The sequence below is a fragment of the Lathyrus oleraceus genome, chromosome 3, assembly GCF_024323335.1.
Source record: "Lathyrus oleraceus cultivar Zhongwan6 chromosome 3, CAAS_Psat_ZW6_1.0, whole genome shotgun sequence".
Lineage (NCBI taxonomy): Eukaryota > Viridiplantae > Streptophyta > Magnoliopsida > Fabales > Fabaceae > Lathyrus > Lathyrus oleraceus.
Genome location: NC_066581.1, coordinates 509,281,857 through 509,307,199, shown reverse-complemented (window position 1 = coordinate 509,307,199; position 25,343 = coordinate 509,281,857). Strand labels below are relative to the sequence as shown.

The following is a 25,343-nucleotide window of genomic DNA, read 5'->3' as shown; positions in this document are numbered from 1 at the left end:
TAATAGTAGTCCTTACTAAATGTCACATGCAATCCAAGTCAACAACCAGAAAGAATGACTGAAACGTGAGAGATAAAACATAGTGTGTGGTTTGTACATTAGTTGGATTTTCCCAATACAAATAGATTTATTGTATCGTGGTTTTAGCTATATTCCATATAACACATCGTGGTTAGATAAGAATCAATTTTGGACTCCACATTGCACAATTGAACAAAATGCTTAATAATTTTGATACACTTTGTACTACAACAACAACCAAGTTTTATCCCACTAAATAAAATCAGCTACATGATCATTAAAAAATAAAAACAATGTAAAGGCTGACGGAAAAAAGAATTAAGCCTAATTTTAAATCTAAGCAACGTTCACTAATCATCAATTGCTCATAATTACAGCTACTTACAGACTACAAGAAAGGATGTCAGCCTCTTAATAACGAAGCCTTTTGTAGAAAAACTATTCTTTGTTGCGAGAAGCGCGCTCCTTCCTTTGACCTCCAAGAATACGAGAAATTTGCAAACCTCTGCTGAACGCTTGGTTGAACAGCATTCGGGTTTGAAATTCTGAAACAAAAGGAAACCAAGCCAGAAAAGCAACTGGAGTGAACAAAAGCAACCCCATGACTATCTCATAACCGCGGGCAAGAGTTTTAACTGATCCCCAAAACCCAGCACGGCGTACTATAGGTTTTAGTGCTTGCGCAATCTGGGAAAAAAAGTAACAACAATGACAAAGGAAACCAAAAACAACTAACAAATCAAAGACAATAAAGATAATATGTTCATGGACTATGTAGAAAAAACTGGAAAGAGAACTTACCTGTAACATTCCCCAACCAGTTGGCATGAAGGCTAGAATGCAAACAACAATGTCTTGCAATGTCATATGAGGAAGGGCGATTAAAATGACAAGAATCGCAACAAAAGTTACGAATATCATTCCCTTGATTAATCGGAAGACAAGCTGAAAATTTGCACTGAATTTACGCCTCCCAACAGATACGGTCTGACACAACCAAGAAAAAATGAAATTTGTTAAACTAAAAGAAACTAAGTAGTATTTACATTTCAAAGGCTAGAGTAAGAGATGAACAAGGCTGGCTGTATTTTACTAAATTTTAAATAAAAAAAGGCTACCCAAACAAAAGATAAATGAGCAAATGGCTCCAGAGAGAATATAATGTGCACAATGTGGAAGCATACATGTATAAATTATAGCATAATCCTAACAGTTAGGGAGGCAGCTAGCTACTAACCTTCATCACGAATAGTATTACAAAGATCACCAACCACGAAATGCCATAGACCTGTTAGCCAAGGAAAGCTTTCCATTATTCCATTCAACCAACAAAATTATGGGTAAAAACTAAAAGGAAGGCAATAGTATGAAGACTTGCCAGAAAACTTTTTGAGCCCTTCTTTGTAATATTCAAGTGATATACAAGACCGTACTGGTAGATAAAAAATCGAAGCGATAGCACTATCTCCATTAGGATTCCCCGGATTCCTGAATACTGGAGATGATCTTGTTCCTCTTCCCACCAAGATTCCCAACTTTTGTCTGGTGGTACACCTATACCTCCTCGGTTACTAATCCATTTATTCCAATCAGTCCAATCATCAACAATTTTTTGCCATTCAAACCCAGAGGGATTAAACAAAAAGGGAGCAAACAGCCAGGTTCCCACCATAAACCACATTGATACGGTAATCAATATATATGCAACAGAACTTCTGTAAGAATGACTAAAAATTTCGTATATGACAAGTAATATCATGAGCTCAATACCCTTGACAAAGTGGCTTCGCGAATAAAGTCTATAATTGTCAGCAAACTTAGCATGGAAAACCACAAACCCTCTACCAGTGGATCTATATTTTGCACCTCCGTGGAGCAATGTCCTTCCAAAATAGTGAGTCTTGGTCCCTAGAGAAAAGGTGAAAAATACTGGAGCAAGCTGCAACTGCATCAATATAAACTCGCTAAGTGCAGTTCGAAAGCCCCTTTCCAAGCCAATTTCCATAAGCATGGGCAAGGCCATTAAAAACCCAATTTGAACAAATGACTGAGAAGCAAGAGCCACTTGAAGAGGCTTATTGTCCCGAATGGCTTTTTGTGCACTCAAACCTTCTTCAAGCCCACTGAGAACAAGATAGAGGCGACCATAGAGAAATACGTATACAGTGAGAACAGTTATCTGCATAAAATTGATGTAGAAGAAAGAGATTCAGAAGCAGATGATATTAATACTAGCAAAATATGACCAGAGTCTATAGATCACATGGTAGTACCAAGATCAGGGGAGAGCAGTTAGCTAGGGGGTACAACTACCCACCTGCCATTTCACATTCCCTCATAAACCCAACTGGCGATATTTATGGTTAAAAATAAGAAAACAAAACAAAAACACAATGCAAGTAAAAGTTAACTCTGGGGATACATACAAGAGTACTGAAATAAAACCCAATTGTAGTAAAATAACAGGACAACATTCTGAAGAAGTCAAAACGATGCCCAAGCCGGTACACGTCTCGACTTAGTGTCTGCTCTCCATTTCCATTGGCTATCTTTGCTTCAAACATCGAAATTTGGTTGAGACCCACATCTCTTCCCTTCCCAACTTGTATGTACTCATGATGAGTAACACTTCCTTCACGGAGTGTAGAGTTGAAGCCTGAAAACAACAACAAAAAAATCCAATAAATATACAATCACATACAATTAAAATAAAGAGGAATTGGACTTATACTGTACCAGCAAAAATATCTTCACTTAAATTGATAACCTTAGAGGCTTTACTGACGCCCCCTCTTGTCAGGTGAAAAATCCTATCAAAGACATCAGGATGACCATAGTGGAAACGAACCCTGCATAAGAAAAACATGGTAAGATTATACTTTAAATTATTTTTAGGTACTCGGGCTTCCCATGAGGATGATCACATCCTGAAGAAATTTTGTATCGACTATTATAAGAAGAAAAGCCAGTCAAAAGAACTGATTCAAATTAAAACTGTAAAGATTAAATTGATTGCAATTGAGATGAAAAATTACAAAAGACAGAATCTGAAATTATTTATATCAAGATCAATCAACCAATTTCTAACAAATTTAATATTCATTCGCAGTATATTTTGAAGAACTCGCTCCACAACTAAGTATTTCTGTGACATTTGAAAGCCATAGGTTTATGACAAATCTAAATTTGTGTCCATATTATCCTTTACATGAAAAGAAGAACCAATAGAACTTACCTCAGGGGATTAGCCAACAATCTCTGACCAATTGTCACAAAACTTGTCTCTTGATTTGACATAAACCATGCAAGAGAAGAGACACTAAAATCAAAGCAAGACAATAGTAAGAAACATAGAAAATATGACTTGTAATCCAAAATATATTGATATGAACCTACCTTCCGGTAAATATATGCTCCCTAAGTCCAAGAATACTTGGAAACCTCACACCATCATGCTTCTTAAGAAATTCTTGCAACAAATTTCTCATTTTCAAAGCTTCTTCCATGTAGTTATCCTATAAAAGATTTAACTTAGTTGCATGACATGATAAGACTTTACAAAGATCAGCTCCACTCATATCACCTATCACCATCATACCTGGTTCATATCTATTGTTTGCAAGCCTTCACCACGTGTGAAAATTATGGCATGATTTTGATTTTCAGGCTTACCCTCTCCTAAAATCGCTGGTCCAGGAAGCTTTATTTTATATATGACCTGATTGAGAAAATGAGAAAGTATATTACAAAGAAAAAATTGGCATCTTGGGTAACAATTCATATCAAGAATTGTATTTAGTTCTATAGAAATGGCATAAATCACTTTTCCTTATCTTCAATTAAATAAAATTGTTTCTTTTTCTGTATTCCATTTTATTAAAATAAAACCTACAAAGCAGATCAAAGTTGTATGAGTTAACTAAGAGACATTGTTTCTCAATAGAAAAATTTATATATGTTTTAATCAAGTTTCCTCCAAAAAAAAACATTAAGAGAAGTTTATCAACTCTCAAGTAAGAAGTTAATTCACTCATAATCGCTTGAGGTGTCCCATTGTTAACTCTTGTGATAACATAAAGGCTTAATAACTTTTCAGTTCCTATAACACAAACCTTTTCCAGTTCAATACCAGTAAAAAATCCTTGCCAACCTTTTCCAGTTTTAATCCCAAACCCATTCCAGTTTGAATAGCAATAATTTTTTGTGTCTCCTTGCTGTTAGGGAACTTTCCTTAATTCACGTAGACCATGACAAGTGTCAATTTAACCCAGGGACAAGCCACCCCCATCTCTTACCGTAACCCTCTTTCCCTCGCCCTCTGTCCCTTACCCTGCAGCCCATTATTACTCCATTGTCTTTCCCTTTATTGTCTTCTACTCTTCAATCACCCTCTCCCATTTTATAATAGCCCTGCATACCAAGACCCGAAAACAAACTCTGGAGATATGGAAAAAACAACACAACGCAATCAGCAGTGGCATGTAGACCTACACATGCCAATGATGAATGCCATGTGTGGTGCTGCATGGGAGCTCTTAAAATTTCGGTTGTTCTAACTCATTCTTACAGAACCAACCGGTAAGGTTAGAACTTCCCCCACTTATAAACACACTTTCAGACCTAATCTCGTCCAATGTGAAACCCTTACCTGAATGGACATTAGGAGCATGACCCGAGTCGCCAGATAGCAACAACATGATAACAAGTGGGCTTTGTTACCATCTTAGAATTTGGGTTTGACTTCACTCATCCTAATGCAACCGGCTTGTAAGGTAAGAACTACCCCCACTTTTAAACACTTTTTTAGGCCTTACCTCATTGAATGTGAGACTCTTAACATGAGTACAATATAATTTCCATTGAAGCCTTATGCATTCAGGCAAAGGAACAGGTTCTTCTGTTGAGGTCTTCGATCTAAAAAATGGTAGTAAAAAGCAACTCAAAATTCTGCAATTGGTAGGTTATATGTAAGTTCCATTGTAAATCTTCAATGAGGTTGGTGGTTCTCTCATTTTCGGAGCATTGCTCTGGGAGTATATAGAGAAACTCTACTACTATTACCAATCAAGTTTGCAATTGTTTTTGCCATTTCTTTTCCTCTAATATCTCTTATTTCAGTTACAGTTCCATTGGTTTGTATCAATTACGACTACTAAGTATACACATTTCTGGAATACATAGATTTTCCAAAACACCACTATAAAGAGACTATAGAGAAGTAGATTGGACTTTGGAGCCACTAATGAAGTCCTATACAAATTTGTCGTAGATAACAGTTCCTTAGTGATTTAGTGACAGAAAAAAAAATTCCTAGATTTTGTTAATTTATATTTATGGAACCGCACACTTAGACTAATAGGCACTACTTGCAGAGTCATTAATGGATGCATAAGGATGTCTGTGCCTTCATCTTTTCTATATTTCGTCAAACCTTCGACCATCACACTTAGACTAATAGGCACTACTTGCAGAGTCATTAATGGATGCATTAGGATGTCTGTGCCTTCATCTTTTCTATATTTCGTCAAACCTTCGACCATCATTGGGGTAAGAACATTGATCAGCTCCAGCTGACCATAATTCAACCCTACAAAACCGGTTGGTAGGGTGAGGATTGCCCCCACTTATAAACACATGTTCAGGCCATATATTATCCGATGTGGGACTCTTGACAAGATTCTTCGTCAAACCTTAGACCATCCTTTTTGTTCACATATTCTTCGTCAAACCTTAGACCATCGTCGGGGTAAGAACATTGATCAGCTCTGGCAATATAATCTTATCGAGCTTTGGAACCATAATATCCGCTAACTGATTTGTTAGATTGACCGCAAACAAATGTGTTAGGATGCCTCCCTCAACTACCATTCCCGGATCAATAGCCTCTACCCCTCCACCTCCACTAACAATCCCTTCACCACCATCCAAATTAGTTTCTTCACTATCATAAATGTTTTGTGCTTCACTACTATTTTTCACATCCAAATGCTCATTTGGATGTCTGAAAACATGAGTTGATTCCCAATTTTGGCTAAAAATCACAGACAACTTATCTTTTACGCTTTCAACCTTTTTGTTCAGATTCTTCGTCAAACCTTCGACCATCATGGGGTAAGATTGATCAGCTCTGGCAACATAATTTTAGCCAACTTTGGTATCCGTCAAATGATTTGTTGGATTGGCCACAAATAACTGTGTAAGGGTGTCAACCATTTTTTGATAGGTGTAAAGTTGTTGCGAGATACAACACAGTTATTCGCAGTCAATCTAACAAATAAGTTGGCAGATATCATGATATGATACAGAAGCTGACTAAAATTATGTTGCCAGAGCTGATCAATGTTCTTATCCGGTGATAATTAAGGTTGGACAATCTGAACAAAAAGTTGAAGAAACCATGAAAGATAAGTTGTCTGAGATTTTTAAATCACAATATCTAGCCAAATTTGGGAGTCGACATGATCTTATGGTGAGCATTTGAATGTGAAAGATTGTAGTGAAGCACAAAACATTGATGGACGTGAAGAAGAAAATAATTTGGATCGTGGTGAAGAAATTGTTGTTGGAGATGGAGGTGTAGATGTTGTTGTTGGAGATAGAGGTGTATTGTTGGAGATGGAAGAGTGGAGGTTATTGATCTGGGAATGGGTATTGAGGGAGACACCATAACGCAGTTGTTTGCCATCAATCTAATAAAGTAGTTGGGGGATATTATGGTACCAAGGCAGAATAAAATCATGTTTGCCAGAGCTGATCAATGTTGTTACCCTGGTGATGGTCAAACTTTTATTCTGCTTAAACAAACTAATAGGAAATCTCGAATTTTGCTTAAAAAAACTAATAGGAAACCTTGAATTTGCATTACAAAGTATTAGCAAAAAGCCCAAAGAAAAGGTAGGGCTAGCTAAATATGGGTGAGATACATATGTGAAGCTTTTCTCCGAGTAGATGAGGCTATATAACCTATTGAACTAATATTTAAAATTGTATAGTGTCTATATAGGTTGTAACATGGTCTTGGGGACTTGAGTCTCTTTCCTTAAAACCAAATTGATTCTCGGTGACTTGAGTCTCTTTCCTTAATCTCCGTTTAATCACTTTTTCCCATAATTTCATGGTATGACTCATAATTTTAAAACAATAATTTGCACAATTTTGTATATCCCCCTTGTTCTTATAGACTCTTATAGACTGGACCTAAAGTGTTTCTTCTCTATTAAAGAGTTTGGTGAGCCACTCAATGTCTCTAATGTCGAGTCTACTAGAGTCCGATGAGATATCATACCCTTCATTAAATAGGTTGTAGAAATACGTCTTCCACATATCCTTTATATTTTTTTCCTGAACCAAGACTTTGCCCTCTTCATCTTTAACACACTTCACTTGATCCAAATCTCTAGTCTTTCTTTCTCTTCCCTTAGCAAGCTTATATACAGATTTTTCTCCCTCCTTGATTACTAGAGATTGGTATAATTTGTCAAAAGTTTGGGTTCTTTCTTCACTTTCCGCCTTCTTGATCTCATTCTCAGCTTTCTTATACTTTTCCCAAGTTTCGGTCACGGTTCCATTGATTTGTATCAATTTTGCCCAACCTGCCAGTGTGATGGGATCAGGGCTCATGGAGAGGAGTTCCATTGATGCCGTGTGATGGGATCAAGGCTCATGGAGAGGGAAAACAACACAATTATGTAGGAGACATGACGGCCCCGATCAAATTGAGGGTTTTGCTCAAGGCTAGTTGAATGGAGTTGTATCTTTGCTGTAAAGAGACTGGTCAACTGTTAAGGTGCCATTTGATACATATATATCCTCGCTCCTCACTCGGGAGGATTTCCTACTGCCCATCTAGTCAAAAGTCGCCTATTTTCTTCTAAGAAATTTTATTCTTCAATCAAAACAACATTACCAATAGGAAAAGAAAGTACAATACACATGCCTCAATAGTCAAAATCCAAATACCTGATCCAGATTCTGCTCGGGCTCTGAAGAACTACTAGATTTCGGCATAGCCTTCACCAAGCAAGAGTAGTAAACCTTGTTGATCTTTTTCTTACTGTTCTTGATAGGTTCCTCTACCTCATCAATATAAGCAACTCTAAGTGAAGGATATCTGCCAAATGAAAATATACAAGGTAATTCTAATAGGCATAATTCAGATATTTTAAAATATAAAAAACAGGTAGAGAAAGATCGAAGTTTAAAACTAGTCCAATGTTTACCTTGTCATAAGCCTTAATATGTCCTGTGCGCGGAGAGAACCAGATCGCTTGTCAATGCCATATTGTTGGCATGATACTACATAAGTGAATTTCATATCAGCTACCGCTTGGCACTGTGTCCACAATGACCTCTCCCCTCGTGAATTATCATCTGAGTTTTCCATGGCTTTGTAGCCTTCCATCAAATCTAGCCAATCATAACAGTTAAGCAAAAGAAACCCAAAAAAAGCTTCAAGCTGTATGTTACATTAGATAGTACATTGGTAACCAAGGTAATGAAGCTAAAGAAATTTCATTCAATCATTCCTAAGAGATGGAACAGTCACCTTCGTCTTTGGCCATATCAAGAAAAGCCTGAAGCTCCAAAGCTTTTCTATAATACATCATACCCCTAACTGCATCAATAGTTAATAATGCAATGATAAGCTAAATTATAATTTTGAGGCTAGAATACAACTCTATATTAAGTAAAAATTGAACTTATAATCATTTTACAAGCGTGCCCAGGTGTGTGTGTGTGTGTGTGTGAGCGTGCACGTGGTGGGGGAGGGAGAGGGAGACATAGAGAGAGAGAGAGAGGGAAAACCAGTTCTTGTCAAAGTTTGTCCTCTATATGATGCCCATAGACGAAGCTCTTCTTCCAACTCATCAGATTCATTCCCTTTAAGTTCCTCCTCACTACGACACTTCACTCGCTCTAGAAAGTTGTTCCACTCATCTGCGAATCAATAATCCAAATGGAAATAATAAATGCCTCCATTTCTCATCTCACGAAGTTTTGCATTTATGCAGAAAAAAGGTTTGGGGTTAATGGTGAACCTGGAAATATTTTTTGCAAATAAAACAGTATTGAAACACCGTCTTCATTTGGTGAATCCAAATCATGCAATGAAAAGAGAACCTCTTCTGTGTAGTATGGTGTTAAAACCCTACAAACAAAATCCACAATAACTAAAATATTAACAAAGATGTAAATGAACTTATAACAAGGTAAAATAACCAAGAGCAACTCTCCGTGCATCTATATATCAAATTAATATTTTTGATGGGTTACCAGCACCATTTCAAGCTGAAATACTACAAAATAGAAGACTGCAGTTTTTAGTGAGACACTTCCATAGGTAACAGCTATTTTTCTTCATTGACAATCATCCAAGAAAATATCCTTGAGAACATTTAGAAAACTAAATAAAACATTCAAATCTAGCTTCATTGGCCTTTAACATTGGTAAAATAGACCATTAAATTTACTAACTACAACATTTTGCCACAAAAATCTCAACAGAACTCCTTTAAATGCACCAAACTGAAGAGTTAATAATGCATGTTGTGAAAGATTGACAAATTTAACACATGTTTTTAGGGAAAGGAACTTGAAAATTGCATGTTTTTTAAGGATAGGAACTTGTAAATTGCATGTTTTTTAGTCAATAACAGATTCGTAAATTTCAATAGGAAAAACAAGGTATGCTATTAGGGACTGAAAGATAGCTTACGAAAATGAAAGCATGTTGCGAACTTTTGGTGCCAGAGGCATGTCCATAAACAGTGAATTTGAGAAGAAAGAAATACGTCTTCTTGCTTCTAAGTTAGAAGGTACGTCCATGGCAGATTCTTTTGTTGTCAGCAGCAAGTGGAGTCGTTTAATCTTCCCAAAACAAATTGAAAACAAGTCATTAAAAATTCTTCACAAACCAAACTTTAAGTAGAATAGTTCATTAGTAACCTTCTCTGTCCAAGCTGCTGTAACTGGTTCAATTGGAAACCTAATAGCGCCTTCAGATGCAAATAGCTGGTGATGTGGCTCAGGCTCAAGGGGAAACATCCCCTCGTGTCCAACACCACCGTGTGTTGAATCTATCAAACTATTTAAAAAATATGATAATGATCAGGGGATGGAGGAAGAATGTAAAATTGATGATGTAGAGACATAAAGCTTTACATAGATATTTGGTCCTGATCCTCCATCATTATATCTCTTGTCACGACTTCCAGCATGTCCTGGAATAGAATTACAACTTGATCCCTATCTTTCTGATTATTGTCCAACTGTATAAATTCCAATAATTGGGTAAGACTTTAAACCCCTCGGAAGCGAAGAAACCAAATGCACTCTCAATTGCACAAGAGTTCAATATTACCAAATATTTGATTAGCTGAACAAACTGTTCGTAGAGGCTAGGAAGAGCACTCATTTTGAATTCCTTTATTAGCGTACCTGCCGCTATATGAGTGTCTACCTCACCAAACATGTACTCTATGAATCTGAAATAAAATATACAGACAAAATTTAAAATGAATTAGGTAAAGAAGAATCTTTCAGAAGTCAGTTTGAACTTGAAAATAAATATCATTGAATTCGAAAAAGCTAGCTTGTTCCCTATAGTATCTCATCGAGAGCTCCAAAATCCCTTAACCTTTGGAGCTATATAGGTAGGAATACTACACTAGACTGACACTCATAAAGTATATATAAACAACTTATAATATCTTCTATAACGAACTACATCAAACCACTTACGGTTTCTCTCGTGCCCCTCGAACCAAGTACATAATAATGCTCTTAAATGAAGCATAGCACTCACGGACAGCACAGGACATGTAGTTGTCAGCATCAATTCTTTTTGTCAGCTCTCGATCCTTTCCATTACTGTCTTTCGCCATATCCAATGCAATTGGGATCTAAAGTTTGTATAGCCACAAACAGAATTACAAAATGACTCAACAGAAACCGTGATAGTAGTCTCATAAAGAAGTATAAAACAAACCTTGCTAGCAAGTAGAAAGGGGGGCCATTGTATAAGGTCCAACTGAGTATCAGCCCAATAAGGTACAAGCAAAAGGTCCATTTCCCTGAAAAGTATAACCACCTCAGCATACTACCAAACAAAAGAACACAGTTCCATTGAGGGAAAAAGCAGATCATAAACCAGAAACATTATCTCTCACATCACCTATCACTGATAAGATCTTCCTCCCTAAAACTAGTAATTATTTGGTTCCACAATTGTGCAAACCTTGCCGCTTCTTTCCCTTTGTTAGATGGGACCTGCAACAATCCGTCTAAGTAATGTAATCCAGAGTAAAGATGCTTAACTAACTCAAGTAATGATAAAAGTGAAACAGTTAACCTCAGTAAATCTGCGAGATAAAGTAGCTTTCAATCCCTTTTTCCTCGGCATATCTGTTGTTTCCTCGGGAATCAGACTGGCATTGAAGGCACCAGGCAATGATTGAAAGCGAGACCTAAGCATTCCTAGTGTCCGTATCTGCAACCATGACAACCAGTGAAATGCACTACCATCAAATGTGAATTATAATAGAATACTGTAAATGGTCTACCATAAAATATGAATTATGATAGAATGTTGTTAAGAGAAAGGGATATTTTACTCATAGTCATAGATGCATTAAAGTCTAGAACTATTCAAGAGTTAGAGATTCAAAAGCTATTGTATGCTAAAGACATGTAATTGTCAGGGAATGTCTCTACTAATGCTTATTCACACTTCTTCTACAACCCCTTCTAGAATATGTCTAGATGTCTAGGTATCCTATCAAAAACTAAACCACTTCAAAGTCATCTATACAGAGTAGGATGTGAATCAGATACATCATAAACCCAAGGAATAACAGTTTATACAGAGTCATATATTACAGCAACACCTTCAAAGTATATCCAATGAATTGAAAAATAAAGAATAAATAAGATCACTAATAAAAAAACTAAAGATCCAAAAGATATCACTATATAAGTTTATCATAGCAGTGGACGAGATTTACATACCTCCCCCAGGCGACGGAATGCCCCATAAATCCCACCAAATAAGGTTGAGAATATTGCATACCAAATTTGAGTATCCATAAAGTATACCTACAATAGAGGAGTTATATGATTATGCCGCAGATACTAAAAGTAGGATGTGAATCAGATACATCATAAACCCATACCAGAATAATTGGAGCCCAAAGAGCAACTACAACACCAATATTGTTCCTAGCTGCAGAGCAGACAACCAATATTAAAATATTTTTTTGAGAAAATGGAGTGATGTGAGAATCATAACATTCAAGCTTTTACTACCATGGGGAAAGAATTCATGCCATTGAAAAGTTGATATTTTTACTCTCATTATAGCTTTTGAAGGTCCAACCAGAGGTTTTATCTATAGAAAGAATAAGAAAATGTTAAAAACAAGTGGAAAAAAATTGATAGAGAGAAGATTAGAGACAATGGAGAGCATGAGATCCTCCAGAGCATGCATGCACAGAAACACATAAGATTGTTCTGTTTCTGATTATGAGGTATGAGCTTTTGTTGAAGCCAGATGTTCATTGATGCAAACAAAGAACAAGAACAACTCCATTCATTACTACAGAGCACATGACTAAGCTGAGTTTCAGAAAGAACGAAAAGTGAGAGTGCATCACCTCTATATAATAACTGAAAGCCAACTTTGTAAATAAAAGAAGGACCCAAAACATTGTGTACCTAACATAATAAACAAAGACAAATTAATATCAGAGACCTTGGAATATTGTATCATCTACATAAAAAAAATCTTTTCATCCTTTATGTTCTTACTTGAAAAGGGAAAATGTACTCTCATGCATTCCCCTACCAACATAGAGGCGAGGCTGGCATTTATAAGGCACCATAAACACCAAGTTAGAATCTAAATATCTCAGTTGTTACCATACGAAACGGTTGTAAGTGTATGAAAATAATGAGAAAAAAAAGGTTGAATTACTGTGTACCTGTGACCACCACATCATAAGCATCACAATTCTATAGTTCGACCTCTCGAGATAACGCCGAATGAATGGGAACATAAAGAATATCGCAGCAAGCATATTCGGTGACAGGTAAATAACAACAGCCAATATAAACAATGAAGGTGCACTTGAATTGCTGCCAAACCAACTTTTTATGGTTTGTGCAAACCCAGGAGGATTGTCCCAAGTATATGCATAAGTAACTGACAGAACAACCACCCATGCTGCAGCTGAAACAACTTTCAGAATATATCTTAATTTAACATACAGCGACATACTCCGTCGTGCTTTCCAACTTACGATCACGCCAAGAACAGCTGCTCAATGAGAGGGAAAAGATCAACATGAGTATTGTCCACAGTATGAACTAACAGAGCATTTTATAAATTGCAAGTTTCGGGGGAAAGGGGGAAAGGGGGAACACGCCAAGAACAGCTGCTCAATGAGAGGGAAAAGATCAACATGAGTATTCCCCACAGAATGAACTAACAGAGCATTTTATAAATTGTAAGTTTCGGGGGAAAGGGGGAAATACATACATAATGACAAACTCATAATTTCCATATTTAAATCAAACCATTTAGGGGTACATATTAAACAAATGCTAGTGCTAACTATTCAGTAAAGGAAACAAAGCATGCTTCAGTTTTCTATAATAGCTTTCCATAGATTTTAATCTGACACCTTGAACACAGCACCTTCAATTTACATGAACAACCAAGTTGTTAGATAAACTGAACATTCCACTTATAATCAGGAAGTCATATAGAGGAACAGGATACAGCTGACAGTTCACTTCGGTCAATAACACTTACTGTAGAAGTGGTTCAAGCTCAACTGTCTCAATTTTACTGGCAAGCTAGTATACCAGATATGAGATAGAAAGGTGCACAGAATACCATAATGGAACAATGTTACACTGATAAACAGAAAGCACCAAAAAAGGCTCTCCCTTCGGTAAATGTGTTGTCTCCTTTGAAACTTTTATAAAAGGACTTTCAAACACAACAACCAAAGTTCATTCCACAAATTGAAGTCAGCAACATGGATAAAATGACACCATAATGATCTAGCACGTATCAAATTTTAATCCAAACCATTGACTTCCAGGTCTCTTGATAATTTCTCCTATAGTTTTTCTTGGTCTTCCAATGTCTCTTAACAATTAGATTACACTCCATCTGATATACTGTCCTTACTATTGAACATATAGGCCTCCTCTACCATGCCTAAACTAAACCACCAAAATCTAGAGTCGAACAACTTTCTAACAATAAGTGTTACCCCAACTCTCTACAATACTATCATTCCTAATCCCATCTCATCTAGTGTTCCATACATCCGGCGTAGCACTAAGTTTGCTCTCATGTTTGACATTTTACCTTCCAAAATTGTCTCATACAACATCATTGGTCTTTCATTTCTACAATAAAATTTTCCTTTTAGCTTTAAATGGTACATTGTTATCACATAAAATCTTCCGGTCTCTCTTCCATTTCATCCAACCAACTTGAATGTAATGGTTTTCATCTCTCGATTTCTCCATCAATTTGTACAATCAGTGGCAGAGCTAGTACGTTTTTCTTAAGGGGGCCATATCAAATATTTTAGAATATATAATAAATGTTTCATAAAAATTCATCATTATTGCTATGGTGTAGTGGAAATTGAAGTGTGATATTTTGTTCATTGGACCCGATGGTCGCGGGTTCAAATCCTAGCTCTAATTTTTTTGAAATAAAGCACTAAACATGAAAATTGGTAATGATGAGAGCCAAACCCTCTACATCACAGTTCAAAAATAATTATCGTGCCGCTACGCAACTTAACTGTAATTACATTTTTCTTGCAACAAATGATACTTATACAAAAACAATAATTGTAATATATTTCATCTACATAGTAAAATGAAAATTTTGAGATGTTTGTGTTAGATTAATTATTTAATTAATCAAATATGGATTGAGATAATCAATTAATAATTAATTATATTATAGTCACTTGATATTAAACACTAATTATTGATTATTTGATTGGTTTTGTGCCTGAAAGAATCATATAATGAGTTGAACCATCCAGTTAAGCCCAATGCCCAAATCCCAATGAGGTCTCTGCCCGAGAATTCTTCCTACCACCCCTCCCAATTAAACCTGGCACCCCCGATAGTTTCATAATTCCAAAACAGCTCCTGAAAAAACTTGAAACAAACTTTCGTACGAAATTTCCAGTAGAAATTTATGTGGGAAATTCTAAATGTTCCATTTTATACCGGAAATTTCAACTAAAATGAAATTTCTGGTAGTTTATATTCAATTTTAAAATAAAAAAATTAACACTACCGGAAATTTCTGGTACTGTACCTGAATTTTTAAAATTTCCGGTAGTGTAAAAAAAAAATTTAATTTTAGAGTTCTTTTTGAAAATTCTGGTATTCTTCATATTTTTTACCGGAAATTTCGGAGTCTCCGGTAAAAAAATGAAAATTCGAAAATTTCCGGTACATATTGCAAATTTCTGGTAAAAATAGGTAAATTTCAAAAAAATCTCGTTTTTACAAAGGAGTATAATGGTAAAAGTGCTCTAAATAGGGGGTGCCAGATTTAATTGGGGGTGTCAAGTTATCCACCCTCGTCTATTTAGTTATTTAAGCGTTGTACCATTAGACGATTAACATACTATGAAAATCCTAAATGACAATGAGGGTAGTAATCTTTTCATATTCACTCTTCCTATAACTGTCTCTCCAATCCTACAAACTACATCCTTTTCATATTCACTCTTCCTATAAGTGTCTCTCCAATCCTACAAACTACACCGTTCTTATTATTCGTGAGTATTCTATAATATAATAGTATGCTATAATTTATATCTATTGATTAAAATTAAAATTCATCTGTTTGGGGTGGCCTGTTCCTATGTAGCTCCGCCACTGTGTACAATGGACCCAAGATATTTAAATTGTGAGTCGGGTGGTTATATGGCATGTTGTTACGGATTATAAAATATAAAATAAAATAAATAAAAAAAGTGATTTTGATACTCAATAATTTAGAGATTCTAAAATAAAATAAAAACATAAGTTGTTTTACGTTTGTTTACCAAAACGAAAAAATTACTTTATTTTAAAATTAATAAATGATAGAAAATAGAGTTTAAAGAAGCTATTCTAAACAGCTTCCCATTTGAAGAAGATTTTAGATTATTTTCAAATTCTCAATTTTTTAAGAATATGTAACAAACGGATGAAAACTTCCAAGAGTGATAATAATTTTACAAATAAGTTGTAACAATGGGGCTCATATAGTACGGTTTTCGACTTTTTACCTGTAACCTAGTAAAAGTCGTCTTCTAGCTGTCAACCGAAAGAACAGTCGAATAGTTAACAGGAAAGAAGTTACTGATTTAGTCATCTTCCAGTGGTTACAACTTAAGCTAATGCAAAGAGTGTGAAAGTGGGTCAAAATAGCATATTAGGTTAGAATTTTACAGATGAACACATTTGACTGAATGAATAAAGAACATTGTATGATCTCAATGTAACTAGGTAAGCTGCAATCTCATGATATATCAAAAATATATGTGCAAATAAAGTTGGATATCGCCTACCTTGCCCAAGCTTCAATATAGCTGCTGTAATGAACACACTCAACACCTTCTTGAAGACATGCCCTTGAAAGATCACAGTTGGATCCCCAGATCCATTCCAAGCAATAATAATCATAGCCTAAAAACATATACACAATTCTCATATAGATTTTATTTTGCAAAGTATTAAAAGGAAGAAATGTCCACATAGAAGAAGGGCAACAAAAGGCAGAAAAGATTTGATACCTGTAAACACAGAATGAAAAAACTCCACATGCGATCAAAACTTCTGAAAAGATGCCAAAATGACCTAATCTCAACGAAATTCACTTTCCCAACCCATCCGTCTCTGTTAGGCGGCTTGTCATCCTATGCATATAAGTTACAACAAGGCTTTCAGACTGAGTGGAATACACATTCTTATAAATACTTAATATTACTCGTAACTAAGGACAGAAGATTTCCTCCCTGATTTCAGCCAAAGTCGAAAGCATAGAGCTTAAGTATCTAGATTTTGTTTTTCAGAAAGAAAAAAGGACACAACTGAACAATAAATAACCAATATACCATTGCAAGAATCACTTCCTGTTTGAACAACAACATACAACGAGTATCTTTCCCATCACTATTATATTGTATATGTTCAATTGTACATCAAAGTCTGTGTGTATACATTTTTCTCATTTTTATGCCTGAATATACAAATGCAAAAAGAAAAACAATCTTGCAAGCGAGGATAGAGGCAAAAAGTGCATTTAAAACCCAGGAAAGATTTTAACACAACAATATGGTCATTAAAATATAAATTTCAACTATATGCTACATTAACCTCTAATGTTATCAATGAAAGATTTTAACACAACAGCAAAACAAAAGAGAGATAAGTTGATTTTTTATGCATTCAAGCATTAAGCATCCCGTTGATAAAAATTTGAGAAACCAAATCAGGCAAATATGAATCGCTCAAGGACAATGGCGGTTTTACAGAAATCAATGAATGTTAAAAGTAGGGCTTCATCCCAAAAGCTCTAGTCCTTTAAAAATCTATAGTCTTGTACGCCTACCAATTAATTGAACACCATAAAAAGATATGGCACCCAATTCAGTACAATTTACTAAAACATGAAAAACTCGTTTAGGTAGAAACGAAAATTCTGAGAGATGACCCCCAAAAAAGACATGTAATTTCTCATTTTAATACTTTAGAAGAAAAAGAATTCTTACATTTGATTTGTCAAAAACCGTCCGCTCAGGCTGCAGCAGGCAAAAGAAATCAGCATCAGCACGCATTGGCCAACCTAAGCGAAAACAATCAGCAGACCTGCAAATATGTTATTCGCATCAACTTCTAGATGACATTGATAACGAACAGGAGACGAATTAAAAGCATAAATTGTACCAGAAATATTCATTTAAATCATCATAGTTCCTCCATTGTGAATGCTTTGACCTTCCCCTTTTGCTTTTTTTAGCTTCCTTTTGGGCAAAAAATCAAAAATTTATTTTCATATTCAATTCAATAAGAAAGAATTAACTTTGTATGGAGAAATAAAGAAAAAAACTATGAAAAAGTGGGAGAAAAACCTCTGCGATCACAATATAGATTGGAGTGACAACTTTCCTTAGGAAAGCCTCGTCTTCACCACCATATGCTGGCTTGATATTCTCACCAGTCATTGGACTGACATTACCAGCAAGCATACCGTACAATTCAAAAGCCATCTATTATCATGATGAAAAATTTCAATGGGTGTCAGTACCCAGCAAAAGTAATTAGTCACTATCAAAATATTCAGTTGACGCATATAGTTGTTTATAAATGGAAAGGGGGAGACAAGAGCAACTATCAAAATCCATAATGAGAAAACGCGCAGAGACGCATTGCCAACCCAACTTTAATGCGCACAATTATGAAATGAAAATTGTGAAACATAGACATGAGAAATTCATATTCCAACACAAAGAGCCATGAGCAGAAAACTACACAATATGACATAACAAAGATACAAAACAACAATTGAAAGAAACATTGTATCATTTTAAGTTCCTATACATCAATAATATTATTTTATTTTAAAACTCAGTATCCCCGCTCTAGAACCGACTAATCCGAGGAACCAATCCCACCATCCACTTGCAGGGGGACAATTGAAGCCTATAGACTGACCCAACACAGGCATTGCCAACCCAACTTTAATGCACACAATTATGGAATGAAAATTGTGAAACATAGACATGAGAAATTCATATTCAAACAGAAAGAGCCATGAGCAGAAAAGTACACAATATGACATAACAAAGATACAAAACAACAATTGAAAGAAACATTGTATCATTTTAAGTTCCTATACATCAATAATATAATTTTATTTTAAAACTCGGTATCCCCACCCTAGAACCGACTAATCCGAGGAACCAATCCCACCATCCACTTGCAGGGGGACAATTGAAGCCTATAGACTGACCCAACACAGGGATTGTTAGCACCTAGCGGGATTCGAAACTGAGACCTTGAGAGGAGCACACTCTCAGGCCCCAATCCTTCATCAACAAGTCAACCTCAGGGTAACATCAATAATATAATGATAGTGATGCTCCTGATATTGAACCAGCTCAGGTTTAAACATCAAGAAGGTAAAAAAAAACAAGCTCTAGTTTCTATGAAGCATGGGCAATATTCAGATTAAGCATGTCCCAGCATGGACAAGGGTCAACACCCATACAAGACTTCACAATAGACAACAAAGAGTTACCAACAAAAGGTCAAACTCCCAGGCTATGGCTCACTATTGATAACTATATATAAGAAGGGGAATACGAGGATCGAGGGAAAGAGGAGTAAAGAGAACCAAAGGATTACGTAGGCAAAAAGGGCAAAGAAATGATACCAGAATAAGTGTTGGTTTTGTTCGTAAGTGAAAACAGTCAGTAAACAAACTAATGCATGTGCAAACATACAAATATGCAAGGAACAATTCATTTAACCGGGTATTTACACTGAGTATGCACAGAAAACAATTATAAAAATCCAAGTATATGAGCAAACAAAGTTGAAGCGAGTATTTCTGAGAAAGTATATAAACAGCATAGATTGTTTATGTGTTGAAGCATACATGATGATATATATAACAAAGGCATTCTGGCATGAATCTTAGATTGGCGGCTTCACCCCATATTAAAAGATATAGACCCATATATAGTAGTTTGCGCTGCTGCACTTCTTGCTGTATGGTAGGTAACCTGCAATGTGCACCCACTAGACATGTTAGATGGAAAACTCATACACATTTCTTGACAGAGCCCAAATACGGAAGTCAAAAAATGCTACAAACAAGGATCCAGTCTTTGAATTAAAAATCTAAACTCAATTCAAAGACCCATATAAAGATTTAACACTATGTTGTCAAATGCTTGCTATAGCGGAATAGTGTGGCGGTGGTAGGGTTTGGCGCGATGACTTTGGCTGAGTCACCATTAGCAACAGTGGTTGTTGCAGCTGCTAAATGCTGTGAATTGCAGCCCCAAACCACTATCGTGTCTGCTATTAGGGTTTCGGAGATAAATTCCTCAAATCCTTTTTTATAAATTGTTGCCTTTTCTTTAAGGGTGTAAATTTCAATCCAAACCATTTAAGGGTAATAATAGGTTCTTCATTAAATTATGTTTATGGTCACAAACAATTGTTATGTTCTTCTTACTATTAGGGTAGTTCTGTTATGTTCTTCTTAGCTTAAGTTTTATTGCTCTATATTTTAAGTTCTTCAACTATTAAGTATGATGGTCTCTTCAATTGTGTTTTTTTCTATTTTTGAGTATTTATGTTTACTTTGTACACTGACTTTTAGTCTTTGCAATAGCGGTTATCCCGCTATCCACCTGTAAATTTTAGGGGGCTGGTGCTGCGCAACGGTATCTGAGATTAACAACATAGGTTTAACAATAATACTGGTCAAACTTTACTGTTAAAAAAGAGAGCAGTTCCAAAATAAGTCTTGTTGTCATGTAGACTTGAAGAAACAGCTCTTAGTCAGCAAGACAGAAATTATAGTATCTTTGAGCATTGAGAAAACAGAAAAGCTCACCAGAGGCTACTTTTCCTATCCAGATATTTGCACCATTTTTTGTAGTTCTTGAACAGTTTCTTCATCACTTCTGTCAGAGCACACTCGTCCAACTGATCAAACAAATATACTAGTCACAGGCAGATCTAATTCAAATTGCTGCATGTATATTTGAGTTAATGAAAACTGAAAAAAAAAATCACTAGACGGTGTTTGGTTTATTTTCTGTATTCACTTCGCACAATATGTTTTCACTAATAATTACATAAATGCCACTTTGCTTTCACTGTGTTTCTTCTTTTCAAGAACTTGCATAAGAATTGGTAAAAACAAAATTTAGTTCTTACCATTTCCTTCACAATAACACAGAAAAAGTAAACAGCAATTATAAACAAAAACATACTGTTGGAACATTAATTTCGGGTTTCAACACGAGGGAGCAGTTTACATTGCGACCTTTTTTATGAGCAACACACCTTGTGAGAGACACCACCTACTCACCCAATACCTTAAAGTGATAGGTGTGGGCTCTGATACCATGTTAAAAACTAAGCTAGATGAAGATTCAATTTCGGTTTTCATTCTATAACAGAATTCTGTTATTCTCAAGAAGTTAGTTACAAAGAGTGTTGACACCTTGTTACTTATAGAGTAACAAGGTGACTTGCTATAGCAGGTGACTTAATTTCGGGTTTCAACACGAGGGAGCATTTTACATTGCGACCTTTTTTATGAGCAACACACTTTGTGAGAGACACCACATACTCACCCAATACCTTAAAGTGATAGGTGTGGGCTCTGATACCATGTTAAAAACTAAGCTAGATGAAGATTCAATTTCTGTTTTCATTCGATAACAGAATTCTGTTATTCTCAAGAAGTTAGTTACAAAGAGTGTTGACACCTTGTTACTTATAGAGTAACAAGGTGACTTGCTATAGCAGGTGACTTATACATCTAGGACTGACAGATGTCATTACAACTACTCTAATAAGCTTCATTCTATATTTACTCTAATAATGCTCAAGTCTCCATTTTCCTAATCAATGTGGGACTTCCCCACACTTTGTTTCTCAAAGTTTCCAACTCATGCTTGTTATTCTCAACACATACCAGTAGAAAATGAAAAAAAAATTAAAAAAATTAAATGCCGCCTAGGTTCTTAGTAAATGGTTCCCAGATGAAGATATATTGTCCTCAAAGATTCAGAATGGGATGGAGTGAATAAATAAGGTGCTGCAGAACTTTTGAGCTAATTAAAGTTTAAACCAGCAAAAATTAAATAGAAAAGTTACATTTATTTTTTTCCGTTTGTTTTACATTTTCTTCATAGAAAAATTAAGTGAATTGAAACAGCATTCTACATAAGTTAAAATTGAAAATATGTACTGTACCAATGCTTGAAATCAAAAACTGACCTTGGGCTGCTGATCAGGCTTTGGAAATTGTCTTATGTGAACATTAGCAAGCAATAAGATCAAATGCTCTCTCTGATTTGCAACATTGTGCTTCTGAATTACATATTAAAAAAAATATTAAAACCAAGAGGATAAACAAATCCAGTTCAATTAATTAGTGATGAAGTAGTTTTGAAAAAAAAAATATTGAAGATTATTCAAAGAAACAAGAAGCCAGGCAGTTCCAGAATTTGTTTACCTGAAATCCAAACATCGACCCAAGCCAGTCCAAAATGTCTTCATCTTTTTTTTTCTTGTAGTCGTTAGGCCAAGGAAGACCCCTAGTGTTACGAAGAGCATATACAGCAGCTTGGATCTATATAAAAGTTATGAATAAGTATTTTCATTAGAAGTCGGATGGGGCAGAAGTACACATGTATGAAAATAAAGATTAAAGATTGTGCCTCGGGAAATCTCATTATGGCTTGATTTGCACTATCAGGATCAAGAGGAAGAATATTGTAAGGGACTAAGATCTCCGTCTTTTCAGCAACTTTATCTTGTGTCTCCAAAATCTACTACAATGGCAACACAGATCAATCATATGAATAATACAACAGCCAGCATAAATCTAACAAGCTATTGAATACATATAGATAATTTAGGTTCATAAAAAAGGGAACACCAATAAAAAAGAGAAAAAAATTCTTAGAAGCCACAAAAAATAACCTCTCGATCAACTTCCATAGATTGGGTCATGTTAACAGCCTTTAAAACTTCAAAAAGAACATTAGCCGTCTGATATGCCTTGGTAAGCTGTGCGCTGAAAGAATAGAGAAACTATCATTATTCATCATACAATTTTCAGAGAACATATCAAACTGAAAATCATCTAGAGAACCTACCGGTCAGCTTTATCAGCAGCATTCTGTAAAGCTTGGATATATTTTTTGTAGTAATGCTGATAAAAACTCTGCATCTCACGCGCATCACTTTTCTTTACCCTTCCCTTCAAAGTTGGATCATTTTCCTAGCAATTATGGGGCAAAATAAATACAGAAACTTAGCATGAAACTACTTAAATCACCATAGAGGATCATGCCCATTAAATCAAATATTATTAGAGGTAACTATTCATTCTATATAGCATCGCATCTTACTAGAGGCAACTATCTATATTACATATACCAACAAGGTGCATGCACTATATGTTCAAGAGTAGAAAGAACACTGCCCTTTCAATAGGGAACGAGTGAACAAACTAGCTACGTTTCAATGGTCTCTGATCCAACCCAAACTAGAAAATTGCACAGAAAACAATTGATGTTCAGTTTCAACTTTCAATTAGCACATTTCATTTTCACATACACTTGCAAGCTTTGTCAACGAGGACATGCAAAAGGACAACACTCACAAGTATCAAACATAGTTTCCAAAAATGGAGAATGGAGCAATGCAGAACAAGTTACAAGTGGAAAACAGTGTTGTCAATCAAGGATCAAAGAAAACAGCCGTTTGTTCAAATTCCGCTAAACAAAGATGCTATACCTCAGCTATTAGACAACATTTTGTACCAAACAAACATCATACCATAAAAATACAGTGATTTGTTTAAATTCTGCTTCCCAACAGCACCACCATAGCTACTATTCAACAACATTGTAGGAAAACAAGAAGCAGAAAAAATATGTTACTCTTTCGAGGCGTTGAAGAAGCGCGGTTTTGAATTGGCGAACACCACGACCACTTGAAGTAGGATCCAACCTATGAGCTTTCTCAAAAGCATAAAACCGACCTAAAACACAAGAAAATCAAAATCAAATCAAAATCACCAAACACAGCAATGACAGCATAGCATAACATAGCAATATAGCTCAACATAACAATGAAGAATGAAAAAAGTTGAAGAAAAAACGCTTACATAAATAAGCAACTCTAGGATGTGTTTTCTCAACTTCATTAGCAACACGAAGAATCGGTGCGATTTCAACTAGAGAAGAAGGAACAACCTCACTATCAAATATCGACTCTCCGAGATTCCCAGCCGTCTGCGTCCGTATGAGGCGCCGTGGAGGTGGCTCCGACGGCCCCGGTCCCCGTGAAGTGGACGACATTCGGAGATTGAAGTCTCCTTATCCTACATTTCAACAATGCAAACAAAAATCAATGACAGTAAAAAAGAGTAGAAACGGAAATTGAGAATGCAGAGAAGAGAAAAAGTAGCTTACCGAGAGCGATTGAAATTGAGAATGCAGAGAAGAAGAGAGAAAGTGAAAATGTTAGGGTTTGTTAAAGGGAAGAAGAAACCCTAGGAGAAGGAGAGTGAGAAAAGTAGAAAGCTACTAATTCAGCAGTACTTCGAAGCTAAGGAAAAGAGAGTGTGCTGACTCAGTGAGTGAGTTACTATTGTCGGTTTCGGACACCAGTCACAATTCAAAAACTTTTCTTTCCTTTTCTTTTCTTTTCTTTTCTTTTTCATTTTCTTTTACTCGCAACGACTAAAACAAACAGTTACTAATTGAGAATTACTTAATATAATTAGTAATATTAATTAATAAGAAAATGATTTAATTAAAATACACTCAAAAAAAATTTACATCAGGTAATCATAGATTTTGAATGTTTAAATAAGTTTGACTTTTATTTTAAAAATCTATAAAAGTATTTATATTAACCATGTATAATATTTACTCTCATAAAAAAACAGTTAAAGTTTATAGAAAAATATATACCTTTGAAAAAATACTAGCGAGTGTTTCTGAAATACTGATTAAAAAATTAAAATAATAAAAGATATAAAATTAATGCTTAAATTTTAGAGCTATGATTTTTATCTAACTACTTAAATTAATAGATCTAAGGAGTATAGGAAATAAAATTTACCTAAATTAATAGATTTTTTTTTCAAATGTATCTATTTGAGGTGTGTGATCCATTTAGAAGATAAGATTTTCTAAATAGATGTTTGTTTTTTGGTACAATAATTTATTAGATCTGTACTGTATGAATGTGAATTTCATTATTTCCTAATAAAATATAAATAATTTATTCTTATTAATTAAAAAAATATCTAAAAATATTGTTTTTTTATCCTCCTTGGCCCACATGTACACGCACTTGCTTTAAGGATGTTCGGTGGCGTCGAAAGGGACAACGTTTTCTTCCAATTAGAGTCCCGGTGCTTCACAGCTGTGCTTTTTCACTCTTCAGTTTTTTTAACAGCAATAATTTTTTCACTAAGATATTATATATAAGTTCAACAATGCAGAGATTCCTGTGCTATT

The 25,343-nt window shown here is 35.3% G+C and overlaps 1 protein-coding gene across 1 annotated transcript; it reads right to left on the bottom strand.

Annotated features, from left to right (window-relative positions):
• Window positions 1-201: 201 nt before the first annotated feature.
• LOC127128467 (callose synthase 3) lies at window positions 202-24,471 on the bottom strand. The gene is made up of 43 exons (XM_051057812.1): window positions 24,288-24,471; window positions 23,981-24,196; window positions 23,754-23,854; window positions 22,965-23,089; window positions 22,789-22,882; window positions 22,524-22,634; window positions 22,319-22,435; window positions 22,081-22,173; window positions 20,684-20,775; window positions 19,715-19,841; window positions 18,186-18,323; window positions 18,001-18,077; window positions 17,826-17,922; window positions 16,848-16,970; window positions 16,623-16,740; window positions 12,999-13,333; window positions 12,826-12,878; window positions 12,672-12,732; window positions 12,325-12,406; window positions 12,192-12,241; window positions 12,028-12,114; window positions 11,372-11,509; window positions 11,195-11,289; window positions 11,009-11,093; window positions 10,762-10,922; window positions 10,382-10,505; window positions 10,183-10,289; window positions 9,967-10,105; window positions 9,737-9,888; window positions 9,060-9,169; window positions 8,827-8,958; window positions 8,567-8,635; window positions 8,241-8,427; window positions 7,981-8,131; window positions 3,620-3,739; window positions 3,418-3,536; window positions 3,257-3,340; window positions 2,758-2,870; window positions 2,448-2,677; window positions 1,400-2,200; window positions 1,259-1,309; window positions 823-1,008; window positions 202-708 (listed from the first exon to the last, which is right to left on the bottom strand). Exons 2-43 carry the CDS (start codon window positions 24,171-24,173, stop codon window positions 460-462), a joined length of 5,877 nt encoding a protein of 1,958 aa, XP_050913769.1. The 5' UTR covers window positions 24,174-24,196; window positions 24,288-24,471; the 3' UTR covers window positions 202-459.
• Between the last annotated feature and the right edge of the window lie 872 nt (window positions 24,472-25,343).

Bases quoted from the DNA above. Each gene is read 5' to 3' on its own strand.
- LOC127128467 (XM_051057812.1), bottom strand. From the start codon at position 24,173: ATGTCGTCCACTTCACGGGGACCGGGGCCGTCGGAGCCACCTCCACGG. The intron at 16,971-17,825 runs GTAAGAATTCTT...TTATATGCATAG, and splicing joins CGGTTTTTGACAAATCAAAT to GATGACAAGCCGCCTAACAG. The intron at 3,537-3,619 runs GTATGATGGTGA...AATCTTTTATAG, and splicing joins AAACAATAGATATGAACCAG to GATAACTACATGGAAGAAGC.